General features: G+C 41.3%; 1 protein-coding gene across 1 annotated transcript in view; it reads right to left on the bottom strand.

The window, feature by feature from the left end:
- GPC6 (glypican 6) overlaps nucleotides 1-22414 on the bottom strand; it is a 1286079-nt gene extending 1263665 nt beyond the window's left edge. The window contains exon 1 of the mRNA XM_049852914.1: nucleotides 21613-22414. Coding sequence (XP_049708871.1) covers nucleotides 21613-21772 — 160 coding nt within the window. The 5' untranslated portion in view covers nucleotides 21773-22414. The remainder of the gene's footprint in view (nucleotides 1-21612) is intronic.
- Between the last annotated feature and the right edge of the window lie 4849 nt (nucleotides 22415-27263).

The following is a 27263-nucleotide window of genomic DNA, read 5'->3' as shown; positions in this document are numbered from 1 at the left end:
AAATGAACGGAGGAACTTCTTCAGCTATTACAAAACTTAAGTAATATGTCTATCATAGCCGAAATGAATACTTTTGCAAATCAGGCTTCATAGAGAAGACCTTTGCAAAAATTTTATTAGTAAGTTATTATTTATTGCGGCGGGTAGTGAACTCATAAAAGAACACACTCCCCGCTATCAGAAAAACATATTCTAGGTACAGAGGCTTAATTTTCCAGCAGAGGAAACAGGCCCACTGTCAGAGAAACAGGGTCCCAAGACTAAACGTTCAATGTTTCTGACAGAATGTCATATCTTGAGTGTTTCATTCACAGATCAGAAACACAACTTTGAAAAGAAACGACACCTTCAATACTGCAACTATTCTGTTAGAAACAGTTCAGGGTACCACAAGGATCAATATGTGTAATACTTATCGAAATGCAGAAGGTCAGAGATTTAATTTTACATGAAAAAAAAGAAGTGCAACCTTGTTCTTAAGAACCCAAAACCAAGTGCATTGCTGTCCATTTGATTGTGACTCACAGCAACCCTATAGGACAGAGTAGAACTCTCTCACAGGGTTTCCGAGGAGCAGCGGCTGGTAGATTCTAAATGCTGACCTTCTGGTTAAGCAGCTGAACTTTTAACCACGGTGCCACCAAGGCTCAGATGAGATTTACGAAAAAAAAAATCTGGGTCAACAATTGTCATTTTTTTAAAACGTTTTCTGGAATCCTCTTATTTCACCAACGACTGCATTCTGAAAAGGCAGGTATGGTTTCCTAATGCACTGTGTCTGCACTGGGTCTTCAGTTAACACTGCCCACTGCTACACAAGGCAGGTATGGCAGAGCCTCCTCCCTCCAAGGGCAGCAGAGTAGGCATGTCCCAGCTTCTCACCAGCTCCATAAATAAGGCTCCCTTGTGCCATGCTTTTCAATACTTCCATTTTAAAATTAGATTTTGATTTTCCGCTCAGAAACAGCTAAACCTCTGTTGAGCCACCAAAACATATTTTACAACTTAGATTAGTATGTTCTGCCTTCCTGCTTTTTTTGCAGCTGTTACTTTTAAGAGAGAACATTTTGCCTTACAAATGAGAATGGAGGCTTTGATTTAAAGCAGGAATTTTTCTGTTTTCATCTGGGCATCCTCTCTGCATTTTTTTTTTTTTTCATTCCAGAACTTGCTTAAAACATCTCCATGTGCAAAGTATGCAGCAGCCCAAGAGTTTAAATGTTCACAGTTTCAAACATGATAAGAAACATAGAAACGAAAAAAAAATCCAAATCAGATAACTGAGGGCACAAAAAAAAAAAGCCAACTTGGTTTCACCTTTTCTCCAGCTGAAACCACTTATTGCCCCATCTGCTTAAGAAAGGAATTCGTGACAGGAATTGTTCTTTTTATCCACCCATGGCAAAAATAGCCACACCATTAGTGCCATCTTTGGTTATCAAAATATTTATACGTCTATTTACACACACAATACACATTTTAAGAGGGCAGCTATGATGTCTATGAATTTTAAAAAATACACAGCAAATCCTATGCTAATTATTGCTAACCCACCCAAAACACATTACCGTCAAGTCCAGTTAGACTGATAGTGATGGTACAGAACAGGGCAGAACTGCCCCCGTGGGGTTTCCAAGGCTGTAATCTTCCTGGAAGCCAACTGCCTCATCTCATTCTCACAGGGCACCTGATGGGTTCCAACTACTGACCTTTGGATTAACAACCGACTGCTTTAACCACTGTCCCATCAGGGCTCGCTTAATTATCACTAAAGGGCTAATCGCTTGTGATAAATCTGGTGGTTTTCCTAACATTTTTCTAGAAATTTTATTAAAAATATGGAAACTAAAAGAAATCCAGGTAAAATAGCTTCCTCAGATGGTTACGTAATTTCCTAAGGTCATCAGATCCATATTCTATTTCCTGGAACAAACATCAGCTCATGCAGCATTGCAAACCTAGAGCTGTGTGTTTCTTGATGTGTTCCCTGGGCAGGTCCTTCTGTTTACCTACCTACCAGTGGCCATGGAAGTTGACTCTGACTCTTGGAGATCCCATACATGTCAAAGTAGATCTGTGCTCCGTAGAGTTTTTAAGACAGGGAGCAAAGGCCCTGAGATCAGAGGGTGCCTGTTTGAGAAACAACGAAGAAACTGGTGTGGTTAGGGGACAGGAAAGTAAAAGAGAAACAGACTGTACTATCGGGAAGGTAATAGGGTGTTGAGTGTGGAACCTAGAAACTTAGTAAGACAGGGAACAGAAGGCCCCCAAATCTGCAAAGTAACATGAAGTGGGCCAGGGCGCAGAAACAAAGCCATTCCCCGGAACAATGTGGCAGGGTATCTAAAAATAGCCCTCAAACTTCTTTAAAGTTGCCTTTCAGAAAAGGCTGGAGAAAACCAGGCAGAACATCCACCTGTGACCACTGTGTGACCTTCCACCAGGGGCAGTGAGGGGCTGCAGCCCCAGCCGGAGAATCAAAACCAGAGCACAAGAGGCTGCGCAGGTGTGACACCCCGTAATAAGTCTTGCTACGAATCCCAGAGGTCTCCAGGACAGGAGCCATCTTGGAAAGCTGCTGTTTGTGCACTTTAGTTAACATATCCCCGCCTACATCTATGAATAAACATGAATCTTTTCCCGCCCAAGAGCTTTTAAAAACACAGGCCCCTCTTTTGTTCTGTGAGACGGGGTTTGTGTTGCTCTAGGCCCTCCTCGTCTCCGCTTGCAAGCCTCTTCAGTAAAGCTTCGCTCCTGTGGAAAACTACATCCCTTACCTGCTCATTTCTGACCAGTGAGAGGCAAGAACCTTATTCTGGTAACATTTTCATTTGGATGATTTTTCAGAAGCAGATTGTCAGGCCTTTCTTCTGAGGTATCTCTGGGTAAACTTGAACTTCCAACCCTTTGGTTAGCAGGCAAGCACATTAACCTTTTACACCACCTGGGGACTCTGATCTTCTGTTTAACAGAGGAATTCAACCTTCCATACTTACGTAATCAGGGTTTACCTTTCTAGGAAAGAACAATTAATACCAAGTAAGAAAAAAATTATTCTAGTAGAGGAAATTCACAGCCCCCACCTCCGCCTCCTCATGCCCTCTCCCCCGCTTTACCTGCCCTCAACCAGGCTCTCGCTGAGTCTTTGTCACCCCACTTCACACACCATACCGAAATTACTCTCTATATGTCTGTCTTTACTACTCTATGTGAACCTCAAGGGCAGGCAAACTAGGTGCCATTCTTTCAGTCGAGCAATTAAAAATAAATTCTAACTGATCTAAACTAATACAAGTAAGAGAGCCTAAGTAGCCAACAGCTTAAGATGAAATTCAGAAAATGGAAAGAGGTTGCTATGTGCATTCTAGCAGCACAATTTATTATTCAAAGCACCGTAAATAGATCCTTCCAAAGGCAGGTACAATTTGATTGCTTTATCCCTAAGCCTGACTTTTTAAACTAACTTTCTTCTCTATCAACTTCTTTATCTCCCAGGAAATGTCACCGTAATTTAAGGTACTTTTTATATTTAACTTCTCTAATCTTTTCAGCTATTTGAAAATTGCTGTCAGTGATAGTCTTATGCCATGTTTCAAAAAAAAAATTTTTTTTGATAGACATATACCTATATATAGCAGGCAGTTCACTGCGAGGAACACTATGCTTTAAAATAAAGTAAAAGCAACCAAAAGCATGTTCCACACAATAAACGCTGGTGGTCTATATTTTTACAAATTGGTTTCCACTAGCTTAAGCTAATACAATTTATCAACTGCAACTTTTCAAAGAAAATTCAAGGGTGTCTTTACATTAAAAATCACCGCCGCCGAGTCAATTCCGACTCATAGCGACCCTATAGGACAGAGTAGAACTGCCCAATAGTTTCCAAGGAGCTCCTGGCGGATTCGAACTGCCAGCCTCTTGGTTAGCAGCCGTAGCACTTAACCACTACGCCACCAGGGTTTCCACCTTTACATTATGTCATTTAAATTTGATCTTACTGAGAGTTATCTAGAAGGCCTGCCTACAAACAGTCTTACATTCCCAATCGGGCAGTCTTCAATTATTTATTGAGTACCTACTATGCTCTAACACTGGGCTCAAAGAAACCCGAATTTGTATAAAAGTGCCTTCAGATATCTCACAGGCAAATCTGGAGGGAAAAAATCTAGTGCCTCATTTTCAATGACACAAGACAAAGCAAAAGTCATCAGAAGGTAGAACTTGATTGGTCACCAAATGAATAGACAAACATTACAGGGCTTGGCAAAGAAGGAGAAAACAGGCTGTCTTAGTTTCTTAGTGCTACTGTAACAGAAATATGACAAGCGGATGGCTTTAACAAACAGACATTTACTCTCTTACAGTTTGTCGTTGTGTGCTGAGTCGACTCCAACTCATACCAACCCTATAGGACAGAACAGACCTGCCCCGTAAGGTTTCCTAAACTGTAATCTTTATGGGAGCAGATGGCCAGATATTTTCTCCCATGTAGCTGCTGGTGTATTCAAACCACTGGCTTTTTAGATAGCAGCCAAGTGCTTAGCCACTGTGCACCAGGGCTTCTTTCCACAAGTATAAAAACCAAAACCCATTGCCATCAAGTCAATTCCAACTCATAGCAACCCTATAGGGCAGAGCACAGCTGCCCCATGGGGTTTCCAAAGGGTGGCCGGTGGAATTGAACTGCCGACCTTTTGGTTGGCAGCCAAGCTCTTAACCACTGCGCCACCGGGGCTCATTTCCACAAGTACAGAGGTTAGGATTTATGACACATATTTTGGGGAGGACGAATTCAATCCATAACATAGTGCCTGGGGGGTCTGGGACAAACTCATGAAGGGGAATTTAAGCTGAGCTGGATTTTACTTAGTGGGGAATGGGGGGATGGGGGGACAGATCAAGCATTGCCATGGTTGTGAACAAATGAAATGAGACACAGAAGGAAATAAACATTTAGTGAAAACGCTTTTATCAAACAGAAATTTCTAAAAGAAGAGTGGTTGGAAGTCAATAAGAAAGATAGTCTGAACTCTTAAATGTCAAACCAGATGTTTGAATTCTAAAGCCACTGAGGAACAAGAAAGCTTAAACCTAAAGCCAGTGGTTCTCAAAGTGTGGGCCAACAGCATCACCTGGGAACTGCTTAGAAACGCAAATTAAGTCCCACTCTAGATTTTTTTTTTTTTTTCTAGACCTACTGAATCAGAAACTCTAAGGGCTAAGCAAACCCTCCAGGGGATTCTGAAGCACTCTCAAGTTTGAGATCCAGTGGTTTAAACAAACTGATATCATCGAAGCAATGTATTGTGGGGGTTATTCTGCTGACAAACCCATGAGAATGGCATAAGACAGACATTTCAGAGCCATTTCCAAGTAGACGACTAAAAAAAGAAGAGAAAGTAAATGTTTTAAAAAGATTTGCTAACTGACATTTAACAGCATTTCAAGATCACCTTTTAACGTTCTATTAGAGCTCCCCTCTTAGAGGCTCATCATAAAAGGAAATTAAAAATGACTGAGTCTTAGAGTGGGAATTACAGCCTACTAGGCACTCTCTCTCCTTCTGAATAAGAAACAGGAAGGCTCCTCATCACAGCAGATGTCAGGACAGAATTGGAAAAGGGTGGCTAACATTTACTGCAAGACTGCTCTCTGTCAGGGGCTTCACAATGCTTCATATCATTCGATGCTCACACAATTATTAGGAGGCAGGTAGTATTATTTCCCTTTTATATGGGTAAGGAAACTGGGACTCAGTGAGGTAGGAAAACTGAAGACAGCCAATTAGAAGCAGAAAAGAAGGAATCAAGTCCTTTTGTTTCTATGTCATCTGCCAGGAAGTCCAATAGTCCCCACAGGAAAAAAAATCACATTATTCACAATTTCCTTGAGGTGTTTGAGAGATTATTCTGGGATAATATTAGGCCTGCCGACCTACTTTCAAAAATCAGCCAATGGACCCTATATAGAGATCACAAGAGTCCGATCCCATTGTGGCTAGGGTCACCAGGAGTACAGGGGCAACTCTACAGCAGCTAATTACAAGAAGAAAAACATTCTAAGAGCTTTATAAATGTTAATTCATTCAATACATTAACAAGAATGGAAGGTAGGAGCCGTTATTGTCCCTGTCTACAGATGAAAAGACTGAGGCAGAGACAGGTTAAGAAAAGGCTGAGCAGTGAAGCCAAGCATCAAACCCAGTCTCTGCTGAACCATATGCTACTGCAGGTATGTTTGAAGATTAATCATTACCTGGAAAGGCAAAACTGATCAGACTAAATTTTAAACTAGATCACACTGAATCTTTCTTCTGGTTATCCATTAAGTGGGAGCTCTTGAAGAAAACCAGATTAGCTCTATGAGTGAAGAAGACAGGGAGGAGGAGGAAGGAGTTGTTGCAATGTACATACATTTTCAACTTTGCGGAAAAAGTTGGTAGCAGTTCGCTTCTTTCCTAAAGGTCCTTTCAAAAGCTTGTAAAAGGGGTGCCTTCCTGGGGTGAGGAAGGATAACTTGTCTGCATGGTTGTTTTTCTGTTCCCTCGTCTAGTGACCACTGGAAAGCTGAAATACGAAGCAAGCTTGGACGTAAGTGAAATCAAAAGACATACTATGTTTGTAATTTTTAATGGAAAAACATCCAGTTTGGTGAATGTTCTTCAGTTTTGTTTAAATTTTTTTTTCCAAAAGTCTACAAAACAGCAACACCAACCTCTTCAACCATCCACACCTTAGGTTAAAGGCCTTCAAGTTCATAACACAGCAGGGGCACATACCTGCCTCCTCTGGGAACATTTCCCAACCTTGACCCTCACCCTCAAAAACAACAGAAAGGCAAACCAAAGGCAGACCGGATATAATTTTGACAGCTAAATGCGCAGTCATTTTCAGGAATATACTGTAATTTTTAAGATTAAAATGAATTGATTTAAAGCAAGCCAGTTTAGAGACTTGGTAAAGTTCCATTCCATTCTATGTTTTCCCTGACGTGATATTACAAAATGGGGCCACTACCAGTGGTGAAAACGCATCGTCGGTGATCTCAGTTCCTGGTGGGCGGTAATTAATGCAGGACACACAGCTCCACTGAGGGGGCAGATTTATGGCGCTGGCAACGCTTTATATTTATCTGAGAAGGAATGTTTCAGTTCTTCAAAACCTAACATGTCACTGAACAAGTCCTAGGATATGGCGTTAGTACAATGGCTGTCAAAAATGATTCTTTCAGGGAGGGGGAAAAAAAAAAGTGCTTACAATGCTCAGTATCCTTTACATCTGCTGCTCGGCTGGATACACTGTTAAAAGGCCATTAGAAGCTCAAGGTAACAGGCCTCCAATGCTATGAAAGCCATGGAGCAATTTGCTGTTTGTGTTAGGAGGATCAGCCCCAGCCACTTCCTTTTCATGGGCTGAAAACAGCTTCTGTCATGAGCCGTGAAAATCAATTCCACAGTAACCAGGCTGAAATGTAGCTTAAGGTGGTGCACCTACAGGCTGGCGCGGCACAGCAGAGCCTCATTCTGGGCATCCATGGCACCTTCCAGAAGCCCAGACAGCAGCTCCCCAGCAGTGCTTCAGAGGGAATGAACACCGTGGTACTGTAGGGAACCTTCAGGCTTATCTCTTAGGATACTGGTTATCTTTAATGCTCAATTAGGTTAAAATCTGAATTGTCACCCTGGATGAAGACAGCTTTAGGAAAAGCCTGCTCTTGCTTATTTGTATTCCATCTTTCTGTTTCTTGATGATAGTAATTGTAAAAGAGCCTCGTTTTTCCCAAATAACACCGATTCAAAGCCTTTCAAAATATAGTGCATTTTTAAATCTTTTTTTCCCAAAGCACAAGGATATGCTTTTGAAAATAAATGTTTCAGAGTTTTGTCAAGTGTTGTACTTCATAGGCTAATGGGTTTGAAAGGTTAAAATTCACTTTAAAATGTGTTATAGGTTTTCAGTTATAGGAAATTGTAATGCCAGTTATAAAATGCAACCTTGTTTACCACGTAGAATTAGGATCATTATAAACTATGTTTCTACATATAGTCAACCCTTTGTTAAACTGAAAACCTTTGTATAATCCGCCAAGGACGTTCTGAGTAAGAATAAATTTCCACTCTTAAGTCATAGTACTCAGCTTACATTTATGCATATAATTTCTTATGATGTTAAATTAATTATCTTTACATCAATAACCCGGGCTGAGAAATTGATTCTAAAGCTAATTTGTTAAATGAATATAACAAAATGAAAAATATATAATTTCATGTTTTCTGTTGCCTTAATTGGAATTTTAATGTGATTACGTCATACACATTTCCTTGGTCAAAATAGGAAAATATGGGTTCATTCAATTTTTGTGTCTCTATTATACAAAAAAAAATCATGAAAATCTCTAAGTGACTCTAAGAAAACTCCAAGGTTTTTTTTTTTGTTTGTTTTTGTTTTTTGCAAAAGGTGGTAATTGAAAAGAAATTATCCATAAAATTTTGTTGTTGATGACAAAAGATTTGGCATTTGCAAGCTATTTTATATTCAACTGAAACTGACCTTTTATAAGAGCCATGTGGTAATATAAGTGAAATGAATAATTTTTTATTGCAGTCATATAAAAAGAATGGCCTAAGCTTTCAACATAGTACTTGACCTCCCGGTGTCTCAATATCCCCAAGTCTGTGAAAGAATATTGAGTAAGATACCACGTAATCAAATGAATAGTAAAAGCACAATAAAAGAGTTTCACACATTAGCACTTGATAATGTAAAAGTAACAGTAAACTGTGTTTCCCAAGTTCACTGCAAATATATACCTGGAGATCACTTAGAGGGTGCCCAGGAATCTAGCATTTCCAAGATTCAGATTTCTATTTTCCAAATAGAGCTTCCATTATGTCAATAACCCATTGCTGACAAGTCAATTCCGACTCACAGCGACCCTATAGGACAGAAACGAACTGTCTCATAGGGTTTCCAAGGAACAGCTGATGGATTTGAACTGACATCCTCATGGTTAGGAGCCAAGCTCTTAAGCTCTGTGCCACCAGGGCTCCTTCATTATGGCAAAGATCAGTGAAACTCTTCAAGAACATTTCCTGTTCTTCCCTTAGCGGTACAACAAGAACGTATTATCAGTGTTTTTAAATTTTACAGTTTTTTTGAGTGTTAAAAACTCCCAATCACTGGGATTTACAGAAGAAAAAATAAAATGAGCAAACAGCTATGAGGTTTTTTTTTTCGCCCCGCCGGTAAAAATTAAGGCCTGTCATTTAAAAATATATTTTAAAAATATTTAAAATTTTCACAGTATCAAGGCCTCTCATTTTAAATGGCACGTGTGCATGCGGCTTTTTTTCAAATTCGTTTCACAAGTGCTATTAACTTTGAGCTAATCTGACCCATTAAGAAAACAGTAACTGAAAGTTACTTTTTTTTTTTAAATAAGACTTCAAAGTGCATTCTTTGCAAAGAAAATAGTTGCCACAACTTCATCGCAACCTTAAAAGGAAATACCTCTACGTCCTTGAAATTTGGCTGAGGAGCACTGGTCCCTGCTAATCTCAGCTATCCTGGGGGCTCAAAGAGGAAGCCAAGTTCTCAGGAAATCCAAGAACTGTGTAATAAGGAGGAAACATGGTGGCCAATAAAGTCTTTGGAACCCAGGTGTGCCATGCCCAGAAGGTATCATGCTATATCTTTAATTAAATGTGTATAAAATGAAGGGTGACCAGCTCTAAATATAGTCTCCTTAAATATAGTCGAAAAAAACAGTTTCCCTCCAGTCAATTCAAACTCACGGCAACCTATGTGTGTCAGAGTGGAACTGCTCTGTGACCATTTGGAAGTACATCCCCAGGCTTCTCTTCTGAGGTTCCTCTGGGTGGGTTTGAACAGCCAGTCCTCTGGTTAGTAGTGAGCTCTTAACCTTTCATGCCACTGGGCTGCCTGCATTACAGTCTTATTGTTGTTAGGTGCTGCCCAGTCAATTTTCGACTCATAGACCCCCATGTGTCAGAGTAGAGCTGCCCCATAGGGTTTTCTCGGATGTAATCCTTACTGGAGCAGATTGCCTGGTTGGCTGGAACCCTCAGCCTTTAGTTAGTAGCTGAGCTCTTAACCTTTGCACCACCAAGGCTGCCTGTATTATCATCTAACAGTCAGGAAAAGATGGCTAGGTCTGCACTGCTGTGGGAAAAATAGTTTAAAAGGCAGTGGGGGTGAGGTAGGTGGACTTAGGCTTGACCAGAAACTTCTAAAAAGGACAGAAAAAGAAATAAATCACATGTAACCACACGAGCATAGCAACAATGGTGAGGATGCTGCAGGACCAGGCAGTGTTTTGTTCTGTTGTAAATGGGGTCGCTATGAGTCAGAACTCAAGGGCATCTAACAACAACAACCCACAGCAGGCATGCCATATGAGCATCCTAGAGCGAAAGAAGGGAAACTCTGGCAGTGTAGTGGTTAAGAGCTATGGCTGCTAACCAAACTGCTGACAGTTTGAATCCAGCAGGCTCTCCTTGGAAACCCTATGAAGGCAGTTCTACTCTGTCCTATAGGGTCACTATGAGTAGGAATCGACTCCATGGCAACGGGTTTGGTTTTTTCGGTATAGTGAAAGAGGAGTCCTGGTGGCAAGTGGTTTAGAGCTCAGCTGCAAACCAAAAGGTCCGCAGTTCAAATCCACCAGCTGCTTCTTGGAAACCCTATGGGACAGTTCTACCCTGTCCTACAGGGTCACCATGAGTCAGAATCAACTTCATGGCAACAAGTTTGGTTTTATAGTGAGAAACTTAAAATGAGGTTTCCAGCTTCCTTCTTAAGCAATGTTGAGGTTCTCTCCTACTCGTGAATAGGTACCATTAACAAGAGGGTTAGGCTCCTTTTCCGTGCCTAGCTAGTTATGGATTGCCCAATCCAGGCTCTCGTCCCCTTGCTCCCCCTAGTGGCCAATGTAAGCATTTGAAAGAAGGCTGGGGAGATCTGAGGTGCGTTCTGGATGGAGATTTTGACATAAGATCAAGGTGAAAAACAGCACCAAAAAAAAATTTCCCAAGATATGACTGTTTACCTTGACAGAAAGCTGTATTTAATCCTATATTGAACGACAGCAGGGAAGGAAGGGGAGGGAGGGGAATAGCGCCCCTTCTCACACCAATGAAATCAAAATATCTGAGGATGGAGCTCAAGTATACGTATTTTTCTAATGTCCCACGTGGTTCTAAATGTATAGCCCAGGACAGCCCTAGCTTTTTCCAACTCATAGAGCCAAATGTTAAACTTTCTGGAATTTTGCAGGCTGGTTGCTCAGTTGCTGGTGGCTTGAAATCAGTAATGGTAGGAACACATACACCACGGACAAGGGCGGATTAACCGTCAACACAGCGTGTGCCATCTTACAGTAAGTAAGGTACACACAGGCTTACTGGTGCTTACTTACTAATCCGTACTGCACAACTGCACGAGTTTGAAATGCACATGAAATTGTTCACTACAGATTAGTAAGTAAGCACAGTTAAACCCGTGTATACCTTGCTTATTGGGTACGCACAGGTGTACCATAGGCACTGGCAAATGCTACAGATCAAAGGCCCCACCCCACCCCACCCCCAGAGAGCCTAATGTTCAATATTTACCAGTACATCACTGGCCAGGGTTGAAAACCACTGTACTGAAGCAAAAATGCCAAATACTAAATTAATTCAGTCGAGGTAGTTCCTCTCAATTTCTCCCTCAATTCCTCAGGATTTTTATCTAGATTATGAAGATTACCCAAGAAATTTAAGGGCCATGTACTTGAGGGAAGGTGAACCTCGGCCTGTGTTTGACAGTCTAGGTCACTGACCATGGTCCGTTTCTCTTCCTTTCTGGGTTAGGCACATGAAGCAATTCTGACACAAGAAGGGTTGATACATCTGTTGGGGGATTCCTAAGCATGGTTGGCCTCATCAATTAAGAGACAGGCACAGGAAGAAAGAGTCCCGTTGTGTGCCTCTGGGCATTATCATGAGGTTTGGATTCCTAGTGCTCTACCAGCCATCTGGTGTCCATAATGGAGCGGATCTGGTAGGCTGAGGATCACACAGTAGAAACACAGAGAAAACCTGGACGCCTGATGACACTGTGGACTCGCTGATCTCTCACTCCTAGAACCGCCCTATGTGGAGACTTCTCCTTATGTGTAATGATGGCTTTCCCTTATTGTGTAAGCCTGTTGAGTCAGACGTTTCTGTGACCTGCTGCCAAAATGATCATTACTGACACAGACTATTGCAGCCAAGACTTTCAACAGCTTGTCTTCTTTCAGCTTTTATTGGAACATCTAAGTAGCAAAGTTCTTAAGTTTTGTTTTGTTTGTTTTCGTTTCAACTTTGCCTCTCCCTTCTCTGGTGGCCTTGTTCACCCCTATCTTCTCTCCTCTCATCCTCATCTTGGCCCTCATCATCTCATGCCTTAATATCCAAAACAGCGTCCTGGCTGTCCTGCTTCTTCCCTCCTCCTGAGCCTTTAATGATCTCCTCTCTCCTCCATCCTGTTGATAGTGCTTGACCAACCCGAAACAATACTTTCATCAAGTTACTTCACTGCCAGGAATGCAGGATGACGACCTACTTCTTGCCAAAGAAAGCCTAGGATTTTCAAGGCCTTCCAAACTTCTAATCCCACCCTTTCTGCTCAATATTATTTCTCACAAGTTCTCAACAGGCCCCTTTCAGCACTGCCCTCCACACATACTATTTTGTCCCTGCTTTTAACCCCACCCTGAATACCTTGTTCCTTCTCAGCCCTTTGTCAAATGCTACACATCCTTCAAAGCTTCAGTTAGTTTACCTCCACTTTTCTGCTAGATCAACAAAACTGCTTAATTCTCAGATTGCTATCATTACGAGCAGTAACGATATTTGGGACTCAAGCCATAGACCAAGCATTGTTTAAATCTTAGGGACTGGCAGGTAAATATCACCTGAATATGTAAAGGGACGGTTTAATTCTCCATCTTGGTGAAAATTTTGAGAGTTCTTTTTTTTTTTTTTTAGCACAGAACAAAGAACTATGACTTCAATTTCCCAAGAAACATAGCTGATTTCATACATTTCCATAATTCTATACTTTCTGAGAGTTAACAATTCATCCCAACCTATTTGAGGAATGCCTTTCTCTCGGCCGCATTGTATGTATAAGCACTCTTTGCTGGTTTTATGATATTGAGTTTTGTCTCCATTAAAATGCATACATAAATTATGTCAAAGTATTTATGTGACCTTGGTAATTTAATTAACATTTCAGGGCCACTCCTTTCTCTCCCTCTCTCTCTCTCACACACACACACACAAGCCCCTATTCATTGTGAATCACATCATAGATCCTCAGTAAATATTTGTGATTGGTTAATGATCTTCTTGGTGCCAATATTACCTCCTAAATATTCCTTAAGTTCTTCTACTTCTTTCCATTTCCACAGTCACCACTCCTATTCAAGGCACCATCTCATCACCTTCCTTTCCAACCCAGTCTCTACAGAGCAACCAAAGTAATATTTCGAACCACACCCAGGCTTCATTAAAACACTTCTTTAACAGCTTCTTACTGCTCTAAGGCTGAAAGCCAAAATCCCTAACCTAGCCACAAGCTTTTCTTCTCCAGCCTCTCTCGTACCCTTCTCCACCCTCACTGGCTGCTTCCCTCCAGTTTCTTGAATTCTTGTGCTCTCAGAGCCCTCTCACCATACAGGCAATGCGTGTACCCTCTGTCCTTTCCTCACGGACTTTGTACTCATGCTTCTGATCCCATCTCTCTTACTCAAGTAAGTACTAAGACCACCTGCTTAGATCAAATCCTTCTATTAAATGCCTCTGTGGTGCAGGTACACCTAGTACTGTGTGCTTATCTCAGGCTCAATTAATTGTGAAGGATCCCCTTAATTTCTGCTTCTCTGATGGAATTACAGTCTCATGGTACTTGTTTATAACTGTATACCTGGCACCTGGAACAGTGACTTACACATAGTAGGTGTGCAAAAAATATGTCCTGGCTGAATGAAAAAAAATGCCTAAAAGAAAGGAAGACTAAATAATATTCTGGATAATATATACATGTGGAATCAAATTTCTATTTTCCTTTGTTGCTAAGTAGTGTATAAATTTACAAAACTTTTTCAGCAAGGGTTATTAAAATTTTTTTAAATATTTTCATCTGAGATTGTTATAAATTTCAAATCTTTACCCAAGCCTTATCACTATGAAACTCTTTAATTATAAATATACCATCACAGGGAGTTAATTACACTTTCAAGGAGTACCATGTAAATCATTGAAAACTGGAAAATATTGGAGGAAACTATGAAACTTTTCAAAGTCAAATTATGTGCCAGCTAAAGAATTTAACAGAGCACAATTTGATCTATAAAGGGAATGCAAGCACTAAGTTTAAAGAACATTAAATATTCTGTTTATACTGGCAAGGCAACTCAAAATCACCTTACTGGCCTTGCCAAAAGTCTTTTGAGAGAAGATGTAAATAAAGAAAAAAATAAATAAAGGTTTTATAATATTACTTTTGTGGGCTTGAATGTGACAAAAATAAGATTAAGCTGTTAAAATTACTTTATTAACAATTCCTTCCATATATATATATATATTTTTTATATATGTATATATGTAAGTATGTATTTGTATTTTAGATGATGGTTTCCAGATAAAGCTAGTTCCTCATTAAACAGTTAATACACATATTGTTTTATGACATTGGTTAACAACACCACGACATGTCAACACTCTCTGTTCTTGACCTTGGGTTCCCTTTTACCAGTTTTCCTCTCCCTTCCTGCCTTCTAGTCCTTGCTTCTGGGCTGGTGTCTCCCTTTAGTCTTGTTTTGTTTTATGGACCTATCTAATCTTTGACTAAAGGGTGAACCTTGGGAGTGACTTCATTGCTGGGCTTAAAGGGTATCCAGGGATCATACTCTCAGGGTTTCTCCAATCTGTCAGGCCAGTAAGTCTGGGGTTTTTTTGTGAGTTAGTATTTTGTTCTACATTTTTCTCCAGCTCTGTCCAGGATCCTTTATTGTGATCCCTGTCAGAGCAGTCAGTGGTGGTAGCCGGGCACCATCTAGCTGTACTGAACTCAGTTTGGTGGAGGCCATGGTAGATGTGGTCCATTAGTCCTTTGGATTAATCTTTCCCTTGTATCTTTAGTTTTCTTCATTCTTCCTTGCTCCCAAAGGGGTGAGACCAGTGGAATATCTTAGATGGCCACTCACAGGCTTTTAAAATCCCAGATTCTACTCACCAAAGTAGAATGTAGAACATTTTCTTTATGAACTATGTTATGCCAATTGAGCTGGATGTTCCCCAAGACCATGGTCCCCACAGCCCTCAGCCCAGCAATTCAGTCCCTCAGGGAGTCTGGATGCATCTATGGAGCTTCCATTATCTTGCCGTGTATAAGCTGTGCTGGCTTCCTCCGTACTGTGTACTCTCTCATCCTTCGCCAAAGTTTTTGTGTGTAAACCTTTTCGTGAGCTTTTACAGTAGTGGTCTCATACAATATGCCCTTTTGTGATTGACTTATTTCACTCAGCATAATGCCCTCCAGATTCGTGCATGTTATGAGATGCTTCACAGATTCATCATTGTTCTTTAATGCTGCGTAATACTCCACTGTGTGTATGTACCACAGTTTGTCTATCCATTCATCTGTTGATGGGCATCTAGGTTTTTTCCATCTTTTTTGCTCTTGCAAACAATGCTGCAATGAACATGGGTGTGCATGTGTCTATTCGTGTGACAACTTTTATTTCTCTAAGATATATTCCTAGGTGTGGGACTGCTGGATCCTATGGTATTTCTGTTTCTAGCTTCCTACTTTCCTATACTTTTTTAACCATAAACTCATATTTCTATACAAATCTAGCGACTGGTAGGTCAGTTCAGTTCAAAAGGACTTAACAATTTTATACATTGTAAATGTTCATGAAACTCATCCATAATCTTGAATGAATACTAGTCACCCTCTCACATAAATTATGGGGTGATGTTTATACTATAATATTTTAAAAAGCATAATGCTGTACATTTTAAGTCACTTTTAATAGTGGCCTACATTTCTACTCAAAAGCTATTAAGATACAGTGCAGTTACAGAGATGTGAGTTTTATGTAAAAAAGTATATCATTCAACTCAAATGAACTCTTGCTCCCGATGATGACATATTATCCTCTAATTAAATCAGCTAACATAACTCTGTTTTCAAGAATCACTCTAAAATTAATTCCCAAATTGAGAGTTTAACAAGTGGCAGTCCTAATAGCCCAGATTTTAGATTGCTTTGATACCTGGCATTAATGTGATTCTTGCAGAAATCTAGTGACTTGCCAAATCATAAAAACATCTGAAGCTCAGCTAATTCATTTTTACCTCACACTGTTCTTAGGGAGAATCTTAAAGGCATCAGCTAACTAAACAGAGGGCAAAAAAATCCAAATCCTTGGAGAAAGGAGAATGGAAATTAAATAATTTGTCCAAAACCAGAATATTCAATATGACTTTAAAAGAGTAAGAATTATCAAACACTATTTTTTTGCATTCATATTAATGTGATATCTACATGCTAATTGAGAAAAAGATATATGTTAATAGCAAAATGTATTAAATAAGTTGGTTTGTTGGAGGAGTATGCTTGAGGGCAGGTAACCTGGGAAAAACACCAATGAAAGGGAAGGTCTGTTAGACAAATAGAAAGTGCACTGAAGTTTTATGTATTTTCAAACTTGAAATCAATAATGAAGGACTAAAACCATTGTTTAATACAATAAAGTATAAGAGAAGATATCTTTCTTTTTTAGATTTTGAGAAATGGATATCAAAAAGATGAGAAAGAATTTAATGCTTTCTTAATATCCAGCTGTATCCCAAAATACCTGAGACAGAAAAAGGGGCAAAGTAAATATTGAGAACAAACATTAATTATATATTTTTTTTTCTAATTCGTGGCAGTAAACTTCACTTTTCCCTCTACTCCCACCGACAACTTTTTATAAGTTTTGTTGAACCAACTCAGTATTCCAAAAGGCTCAGTACATTGAAAGAAACCAACCCATATACTTTAGATTCCTCTTTTAAAATCCCATCGATACATTAAAATTATCAGGAAACTGCATGAATACATGGACAATTTGGTGGTGGTGGTGACTAGATGCAGTCGAGTCGGTTCTGACTCACAGTAATCCAATGTACAATGGACATGGCCAATTCCTGAGGACATGAAACCCAAATTCAGAGTGATGTTGAGAAACTGTAGAAATTGGAAGTAAACTGAATGATATTTTGTATGAACAACTGAGAGGGAGTACATGTGATGATTAAGATAACAGGCTATATACATCTTAGATGGAGAAAGAATTGATTTTGCAGGCATTCATTGCACAGATGTTGAGTGTTTAATCCTGGAAGGCAGTGGGCCTCAATACTGTAAAATAGTGGGGCCAGAGTACCAGGGTTTGAATTCCAGTGTCATAACTTACTAGCTGAACGATCCTTGTTCTTACTGCGTGCCCTTGAGTCAATTCCGGCTCACAGCAGCACTATATAGGACAGAGTAGAACTATCCCATTAGTTTTTCTAGACTGTGATCTTTATGGGAGCAGATCGCCAGGTCTTTTCTCCATAGGAGTCTGGTGGGTTGGAACCTTCAACCTTTCAGCTAGCAGCCAAGCTGCTTAACCATCGCAACACGGGGTCTCCTTTTGAGTGCTCTTTAGGCAAGTTAATTATTTAAACCTCTCTGTCCCTCAGACTTCTCATCTGTAAAATGGGGATAATGACAGTATCTAATAAGTTATTAGAAGGATTAAATAAGTTAATGCTTGCAAAGGAGTTTAGAATAGGTGTTGGGCACATGTGCGTGCAGCCGCACATACACACACAGTACAGTTATATAAAGTTGCACAGGTTAAATAATTTTAAAAAATGAACTCATAGTCCACTAAAACGACCATTCCCATCTCATTGCCCTAAAGTCACTCCTGACTCATGGCAACCCTACAGGACAGAGGAGAACTGCCCCACAGGGTTTCCTAGACTGTATGTAACCTTAAAGAAGCAGACTGCCACATCTTTCTCCGGCAGAGCAGCTGTGGGTTCAAATCAAACGATCTTTCAGTAGCAGTCAAGCGCTTAGCCACTGCGCCACCAGGGCTCCTAAATGACCGTTAGTCAACTACAAAGTATCATAATTGATGACTCAAACAAGGCACAAAGCATAAAACAACAGCGCAGTAAAATTAAAACAACCGTTCTCTGAATTTCCCAGACTCCTAAGCAGGTGTTATTTTCAGTTACGGAGTCCCTTGAGAAGTTTAGAGCCACCGAGATGACTAGTGGTTGGAAAATGATGTAATATTGCTGATGTTAAAGCAGAGGCTGAAGTGCTTCACACTGACCTTTGATTGGAATCACTGTCCTAACAAAGAACCTGGTGATCCACTGCTCAATAGCTTTCCGGAAGTTGGAGCAAGCAAAATAAGCAAGCACATTGAGAAGGCTTTGGGCTAGATATCTGGGAACATTTCTGTATCACAAATTACGAAGTACTAGAATGGATTGCTGAGGAGGGCTAAGGAGACTACTCCTTTGGACGTCTTTCAAACAAGGATAGATAGGGTCTATCCGATCTGCCTGGAATGGTTTAAAATCAGTGCTGAGTGAAGATTAATGGTATAAACTGCCCCTTGAAGGCTTCCTTCTTACTAAGCTCTGAGAGTTTGACTTTATATACTTCCCATCAGAGTCCCTCATGTGTTGGGTTTGAACAACTCCCCTATATCCTAGAAAAGGGCAACGCTGTTTTACAATTTTGAGTTCTGAGTAAAACTTTAATGTCCTGATGAGACATAATATCCTTATTACTTCTCAGTTATTTTACCAAGCAAGCTACCTGCAAATATCTTTCAATTAGAAACAGCTCTCATGAATCTGAAATCTTATAACAGCAGTTATTTTAAATGCACACCCCCTGACAGGCTAATGGCATATGCTATTTCTCAAGCAAACCATTAACAGTCCAAACAAGGCAAAGCATGAAAAGGAGTTTAAAGAAAAGATAGCCACCCCAGGAACTCTTGCCTATACTAGATTATTAGATATAATAATTAGATATTATTAGATATACTAGATTATTAGATATATATGTATGTAATTATTAAAGATATGTAATATCAAGAACTAGGGAGAAGAAGATTGTGCTCATTTTCATAACAGCACATATTTCCTAAGTGATTCTTTCAGCAAAAAAAAAAAGTTGCATCACTGAAGTTTACTTTGAAAACAGCATATATAGCCTTAAAGACACAATTATCTGTCAGCTCATTTATTTTTCTATCAAATGTACCTCTGACCCCACAGTGACCTCTATCGTGATTACATCCACCAGCATCAATGGACACCCGGCTTAAGGCAAAGTCAACAGTGTCCTCAGTCCTAGAAAAGGAATTTAACAAAAGTGCACACATACTAGAAATTCAAAGCTAATTAGCAAGCACTGTAATTGCAAAGAGGTGCGGGAGGAGTAAAAAAAAAAAGCTTCTGTAGTTTAAAAATCTAATGAAGGGTTTATATTACCCACCAGGAATTTCCTCAGCAATGTAAATGGTGACAACAAAAATTATTTACATTGAAAGCCTTCACTTAGGTATTAAGGGGATCTGTACCCTGATGAGAATGAACCGTACTCCCCCAAGTGTTCCATTATCCACAAAAGAATACAGAAGCAATTTTTAAATCTTTAAACTATTTTCTCCTTTGAGATATCTTATCTGAAACCATGTTGGGAAATATCTGTGAGTTTCAAAGATCCCGTTAGAAAAAGCCCAGATTAGAGAAGAAAAAGTTCTACAAGTGATCCATGCTGCAAGCCTTAAAAGTTGAATTCCCTGAGATTTGGAGAGGAAAAAAAAAAAAAAAAGGCTGATCCTTATCAATTAATTAAAAAGAATGAAATAAGAGTAGACAAAGGGGAAGGAGAGTTGAGAAACTTAAGGAGCTGTGGGGGCAGTCGCTCTCCATTCATTGATTAACAAATTAAGGAGTTCCAGAGAAGGCGGAAGAAGTGACGGGGAGAGAAAAGTAGCCTTCCCATTCGCCGCAGGTTCCGCCTTCCACTCACCAGAGCCTTCGGCCGCTTCTGAATTGAAAAAAGGCTTCTAAATAATGCGCTGCGCTTCTGGTTGATGCATGGTGTAACCCCCTCCCCCGTTCTCTTTTGGCAATGCTTAAATTTACATAAATGTGTTGATTTCTGTGTAAGCGGTTAAAAAAAAAAAAAAAAAAAACCTTTCCTAGAGTTTGGATAGCAACCACAATAAAGTAACAATTCCACTAAGCAGGAAACCGTGATGTTTTAAGGTATCTGCAGAAGGCTTTCATCCCACGACCAGAAGTCTTAGGCAAAACGCAGAGAGAACCTGAGGGAAATGCAGCGTTTTGCCTTGACGATCTGAGGTCACGGAGGACTTCAGCTGCGGGATCTGAGCAGCCCGCGCCCTCGCAGCGTCTCCTGGCCTCTCTCGGCCTCTCTCGGCCTCTCAGTTTTGCTTTCTCCCAGCCAGAGGATTCTCTCTCCCCGACACGTTTCATTCACAGAGCCCCAGAGAAGCAGGGATTGGGTTGGAGCTAAAAGCCGGAAAACACGCACCTAGGCTGCGCAAGTTAGAGACCAAGTGCTACCCATGTACCGGCGCTCTCAAGCTCTCGGTGGAGGAAGGCTAGTGGCCTTGGACACGGGGTACACCGGCTCGGCGGACCTCAAGTCGAGTCTCCAATTAACCTTATGGGAGTGGGTGGGTGGGTAGGCGAGCCCTACTCAGGACCGTGAGCAGCGCCGGGTGGTTGGGCTGTCTCCCAACCCACAAGTGACCAACTGCGATCGGGAAAGCACCGGGGAACCGTAACGGGAAAGCCCGCCCCAAATCCGAAACAGGCAGCTCAAGAACTACCCAAACCTTTCCTAAACTACCGACGTCCGGAGGCCAGTTCTCTGGCGGGGACCCCCAGCTTGGCGCTGCCCCGGCCCAGGCGCCTTGAGCTCTGCCTCCCGGCCGGACAGACAGTGGAGCGAGGGGTTGAGGGAGCCCTCCGAGCGTCTCCACCGCCCCTGCCGGCGCGAGGGAGGGAGTGGAGAAGGCGCCACTCAGACTGTGGCGCTGGGCAAACTGCGGTCGCAGTTCTGCCAAGTTTGCCAGAGCGAAAGCGCGGGGTGGGCGCCACGCTCCGCGATCAACCTCGCGCGGCAGCCGCCTTGAGTGCCGGTCCTCCCCGGCCCGCCCGACCCGCGCCAACAACGAAGGGGGCGCAAGGCGCGGGAGAAGAGGACGTTAGGGAGGGAGGGAAGGAGGGCGCTCCCGCGTGTGCACACAATGAGGCAGCTGAGACGCACACCTTCCCAGCCGGAGAAGCCGCAGGAGCATCCGCCGGCCGGCGCGGAGCCGCGGCGTCCCGGGGAGCCCCGGCAGAAAGTGAACAACAACTCAGCAACAGGGGGAAGTAGGAGGGCGCCGGGAGGCAGGGGACGTACAGCCGCCAAGGGCTACAGCCCGCCACGGCCGCGCGCCCGCGCTTACCTGCGATCTCCTGGTAGGGGATGTCCGCCAGGCTGAATCCCTTGGCACCGTACGCCTGGCGGACTTCGCCGCAGCTCCGAGCCTTCACATCCGCCCCGGCCGGGAGGGACAGCAGCAGCCCCGAGAGGGGAAGAATCACAGCCCCGATCCAAGAAGGCATGGTGCAACGTGCAAATCCAGCTCGGTAAACCCCAGGGCCCGTGCGCTCTTCACCTTGCCCCTCAAGCCGAAAGCCCGCCAGAGCCAGCGGCGCGCTCCTCGCCCAGCGTCACCCCCTTCCGCCAGCCGAGGGGACGAGCAGTGCAGCCCGCTGGACTGCGCTCAGCAAACTTTTATAAGCCAGATGGAGGATGGCAAGCCAACCAGGGCTGACTGGGAAAGCAGCCGCCTTGCTCCTCTAGCCCCCTAGATCAAAAACGGTGCAATGAAAACGAGAGAGAGAAGGAAATGTTTAAAATAAAAAAACCACTGTTGGGGTTCAGAGCTGCGATCCGAGTTCCGAGCCGCAGAATCCTGGAGCGCTGCGAGCTCGGCTCGCTTGAGTGTGCAGCGAAGGTGGAAATGCGCGCCGGCTCTCCCGAGAGGGAGATGGACAGGCGCGCGCGAGTGTGTATGCGCGTGTGTGTGTCGGTGTAAGCGCGGGGTTCTTGGGGATGTGTGTGCGTGGAGGTATGTATCGGGGATATACAGGATCTAGGGAAAACCTCAGCTTCACACACGCTTAGGGAGCCTGTGAGAGTCCTCCTGAAATAGGAAGAGAGAAATCCTGGAGACAGACACTAGAGGCTAGAGGGAAGGAGAAAGGAGGGGAAGGAGAGAGAAACGTGCTATACAGTGCACAGCCGAAATTCAGAGGCAGAGTAGAAGGCAAAACCTGGACTGGATCTCTCTCTGCCTGGTAGGAAAAAAAAAAAAATGAAGGAAACGTTCCTATTTTCGCATTCCCTTCACATCCTTCATACTGATTCGAAATGCTACCTTTAATGACATAACTAAGCCATCTAGGAAGGCAAAGAGTATTTTTAAGTCTTTAACTTACGTTATTAAACTATATTTTTGTGGATACGAAGGAAAAGGCAATTCCAATTGTTGCTTTTAATATGTTGGCGACCTACTGAAACACAAACCAGGGTAGAAATTAATAGGGGAACCGCTGGGTAATAGAACACACTCATGGCTCGAGTTGGTTGCCTAATTTCTGTTTGGCTGTGTTTTTGTTTTTTAAAGACAGATAGTCTGTATATACATTATAGACTGGTAGCTCTTTATTTTTTAATTTTTTGGTTCTGGACTCAGAATTTCCCCCTTTTTCACTTCAAATATTCCATAATCTTGGATCAGAAGTCATTATGCTTAGGTTTCCAGTGTATGGAGGAACAGGAAAGCGAAGGAGAAGAACCGGAATACAGAAGCAATGAGAAAGGAGAAAGTAAGGGTCAGTGGGGCGCATGAAGGAAGATATTGTGGGGGGAGGAGCAATGTCTTCCTTTCCTCTCCTTACATGCTCTCACTCACTAGACTTACCACTTTCTTCTAAGTTAACAGAATTCTCAAATGGAGAATCAATTCACTTTCTTCTTCTGGTCTGTGAAATGAGATACATGTGAAGATTCAGGTTTGGCTAATTTTCACTGACTTTTTTTTTTTTTTGTTAATGGGCACATTGAACTCCGAGGTAGGAGTATTTGTTGAAAGATAAAGCTCATGCAACCAGCACGTTTTGATGTTAGGTTAGAGAAACCAATAGGTTAATTAAAGCCAAGCAAACAAAACAAAGGCTATTTCTCACTCACTTGTGTGGTCACGTATATACTAGGTCAGAACATTATTCAGAAATTACTGGTGGGTGATGTCCAGTTCCGTGGAGCTCACCTATAAAGCTACACAAAAGATGTTTTTCTGATGAGTCTGTTAATGACCAGAATGATTCATGAGGCTTAAGTCATTCTATTTGTCATCACCATCACAGTCGTCATCTTCATCATCACACCACATTAAGTACATCTTCTTCCTCTCTTTAACAAACCCCTCCTCTCTTCATCAAAGACTCTCAAGTTTGAGATCCAACCTCATTTAGGCTACGAAAATGCTTTTAAAAAATGAGGTTGTCTTACTTATACTTTGACTTTTTCTTCCTCAAAACCCATAAGTAACCCTACCTTTTGAAATCGCTCACATAACACTTTTTTTCTCTTGAATTATTTGCCCAATTTTTGCCTTCATGATAGTGTCCTAACTGGCAGACCTTAAATCACTGAAATTATGTTCCTCAAAGTCTGAAATCAAGATGACTACAAAATAGACTCGTGTCTTTGTGGCCAAAGGATGAGGTTGGCAGGATCAGGAATTGCTGCAACCAAGTCATTACTGCTGTGATATTTGACAGCATGACCTCCTTTAAAGCCCCCATTTCTCTCATAGCCAGGTATTAGTCATTATGGACTCCAGAGGAAGGGAGTAAACACATACATACCCTGTCCTATCACCTAGTACGTTGATTCATTGTAATTTACTCTGACTTTACCAGTGTATAGCAGGCCATGCAATAAAAAGGAAATTTGAAGTGGAGGAAAAACACAGTACACGTGGTTTTAAATTATTTTGAAATCAATCTATCATTATTTAATAAGCATTCAACGCAGCTATATGGCACTAAAAAACCCAACCCAGTGCCATATTGTATAGTTTCTACCCTTATAAAATGACCTTAGGATTTGTGACAAGGTAGATAATGGAAAGAATTACTAATTTACTGGAACATAAACAAATGAGTTTAATCCCATGGGGGAGGGGAAACTTGAAACAATTTAGGGTAGGTGTGTGAACTTTACTCAGACCAGAGAATTCAGTCACTTGCTTTGCTGTTGCATTCATCCCTTGTTTGGTTTGCTTGTTGGGTAATGCAGCACTGTTTGTAGTGGTGTGAGAGACCAAGTCAAACATTCCAGCTAAGGGGAACAGCAGGAGCCTAGAGGAGTATTGGAATAAGTATAAAATGCTAGGGAAGTTCAAGGAAGGGGCCTGACTACCAAGTACAGAGCTCATATTGAGAAGTGGGATTTTGGTTTACACAGAAGGAAAGATTGGTAGAAGGACTTGAACCCGAGCTGTAGTGTTTATGTTGTATGTAGTAGGAGAAAAGTTGAAGAACATCACACAAGAGGAATCAAGCAAACAAAAGCAAGAGAAAGGCAAGTAGGAAAAATGCATAGGACTCTGCCACAATTGTAAAGGTTTGAGATCATTGATACCCATAGTGGGAGGGTAGTAAATGGAAAGAAGCTGAAGGTGAATTTTGAAGAAATGATCAGCGTGATTTGTTGCCTGGTTCAATATACTAGAAGAATTACTAAAATTTTATTTTAAGATTGTGGGTCTAATTGGGTGTATCTCATATGGTGTATCTATTGAAGGACAATATGGCCCCAGTCATATCATCCCTTCTGATTTTCATGACTCTGTTTAGCCATAGAATGACTGGAACCTCAAAGACTTTGATTTTTAGAGAGAGGAAGACTCAGTCACGAGGAGCAGCCATAGTTGATGGGCATGTAGAGCAGCTGCCCCGAGCCGCCTGCCCCGTAGCCAGGGTCCCTTCTTCCTCGCCACCTACCTTAAGCTGATGGTGTTCGGTGGACAATGTGCCCTAATCACGGGATGAATCACAATTTGTCTAAGCCAGTCTCAGCAATCTTTTTCCTTTTTCCATTAAAGGCTGAGACTCATTTCTGGCCATGAGATATAAAGAGAAGGTTTCTTAGAAACTCTTTTTCCCTGATTAAAAAAGAAAGAACTGTAGGAGCAGAAGGGTCTTTTTTGCCTTAGCCTCCTTTCTTTGGATGTGTTGCTTAGAGCTGGGCTGCCATCTTGCGACTAGGAGACAAGACATTGTTAACAGATAGGGACTGCCATAGCAGAAGGATGGAAAGAACTTAGATCTTAAGTGTCCTATTTGAGTCACCAAACCAGCCCTGGGACTGCCTACCTCTGGACTTCTTAAGTAATCGATAAATATCCTTGTAATTTAATCCAGCACCAGTTGGTCATTCTGCTATCGACAAATGAAAGCAATATAAAACAGATGCTGCTAACTAAAGGAAAGAAAAGAGAAATCGAAGGCAAGAGACAGGGACTATTTTCAGAGGCAAGAAGATAACAAAAATTGGGCAGAATTATAGAATACAAGTTAGGAGAAGATTTTCAAACATGTAGCAAATTGCAGTGGATATCATTGATAAGGAAGATGGAGAAAATGGTACTTGGGTGATGATAAAGAGATTTACTGGATATTTCAAGGGAAACATTTTAATAAAGAAATGGGGTGGATGCCAGACCACATGGAATTGTATACAGAGTGGGTGGAGAGAATGTGGAAACATCAGGTATAACCCAATACAGTGTTGTAAGATCCCTGTATGTGAAGAGGGTGAAGGATTGTCAGGGAAACTTCGCAGAAGAAGCTTCCAAGACTACTAGAAGAATGAGAGACTAAGCATAAAAAGTGATTAACATTCAATACGATCTTACTTGATAGTTTGGTTGTAAATTTTTCTTCTCTTTCTTACCTGCATTTTTTGTTTTCTACAGTAAATGTGAGGTCTTTTTTATGATGAGAAAAGATATTTACGTGAGGAACGTGAATAACGTCACGGACGTGTACGTGTGAAGATTGTAGAAATGGCAACTATTTGCTACCTATATATTTCCCACAATAAAAAAGATAAAATGAAAATGCAGTGTGTCATGCTTTTAACAAATACGAGTTATGATAATGTTTGTGTCGTGTTTTACAAAGTGAAGGGGTCTTTATCTCATAATAAAATAACAACTTGGGGTTATGGAATTTTTGTTGTTATGAATTTTATAAGAGCCTTAAAAAAAAAAAGAATTACAGAATTCACTACTCTTTGGCTCAGGTGAGCCAATTTATGAATAACAAACTGGATAAGTTTATTTCTTTGTGTGTTTAGATCAAAGCAGGCCAAATAAGCTCAAGTGAAATCTTACGAAAACAGAGAATGGACTTCAAGCATCTATTCTACATCTCAGCTTGGCACAAATCGAAATCGCTTAGTCAAGCTGCCTCTTGAAAAACAGGTCCTGTAATGACAAAGCTGTCAGAAATTTAAACAACAGTAGCTCTGCCAGGTGCCTGGGTAATGGGAAGGTTGCTGAGTTACAGAGAAAGAAAAGGTAAACTTGCATGAATAATGACCAAAAACGTGAAAATAAGGTTTCATTTTCTTTTCATGGTTTACACCCAACCAAATCCTAATAGATCATTTAATATTTATTGAACCTCAAGAGCATATAACTAGTACCAATATAAATCAATTAAAATTACAACTTAAAGGCAGCTGAGAACTAGCTGGATTGCTAATTATCTCTTGGGAAAAGCCAAACTCCAAAGGACAACACATTCTTTTTATCTTGCAATATCCTTCTAAGGCTCTGAAGCCAGGGCTGTTTGGCTTCGGAGAAGAGAATCATATGATCTGTTTAGTCAGATTTTTGCCTTATAGTTATGTCAGGGCTAAGCCATGAGAACTGAAAAGGTCTTAATTGCTTACTTATGTTCAGACAATGCCAGAAACTTAGACGATGAAAGCATTTCACATAGTCTTAAGTACTACTCATATTTACTTAAAATA

The sequence above is a fragment of the Elephas maximus genome, chromosome 14 (genome assembly GCF_024166365.1).
Source record: "Elephas maximus indicus isolate mEleMax1 chromosome 14, mEleMax1 primary haplotype, whole genome shotgun sequence".
NCBI classification, from domain to species: Eukaryota; Metazoa; Chordata; class Mammalia; order Proboscidea; family Elephantidae; genus Elephas; species Elephas maximus.
This window is presented reverse-complemented; position numbering and strand designations above follow the sequence as displayed.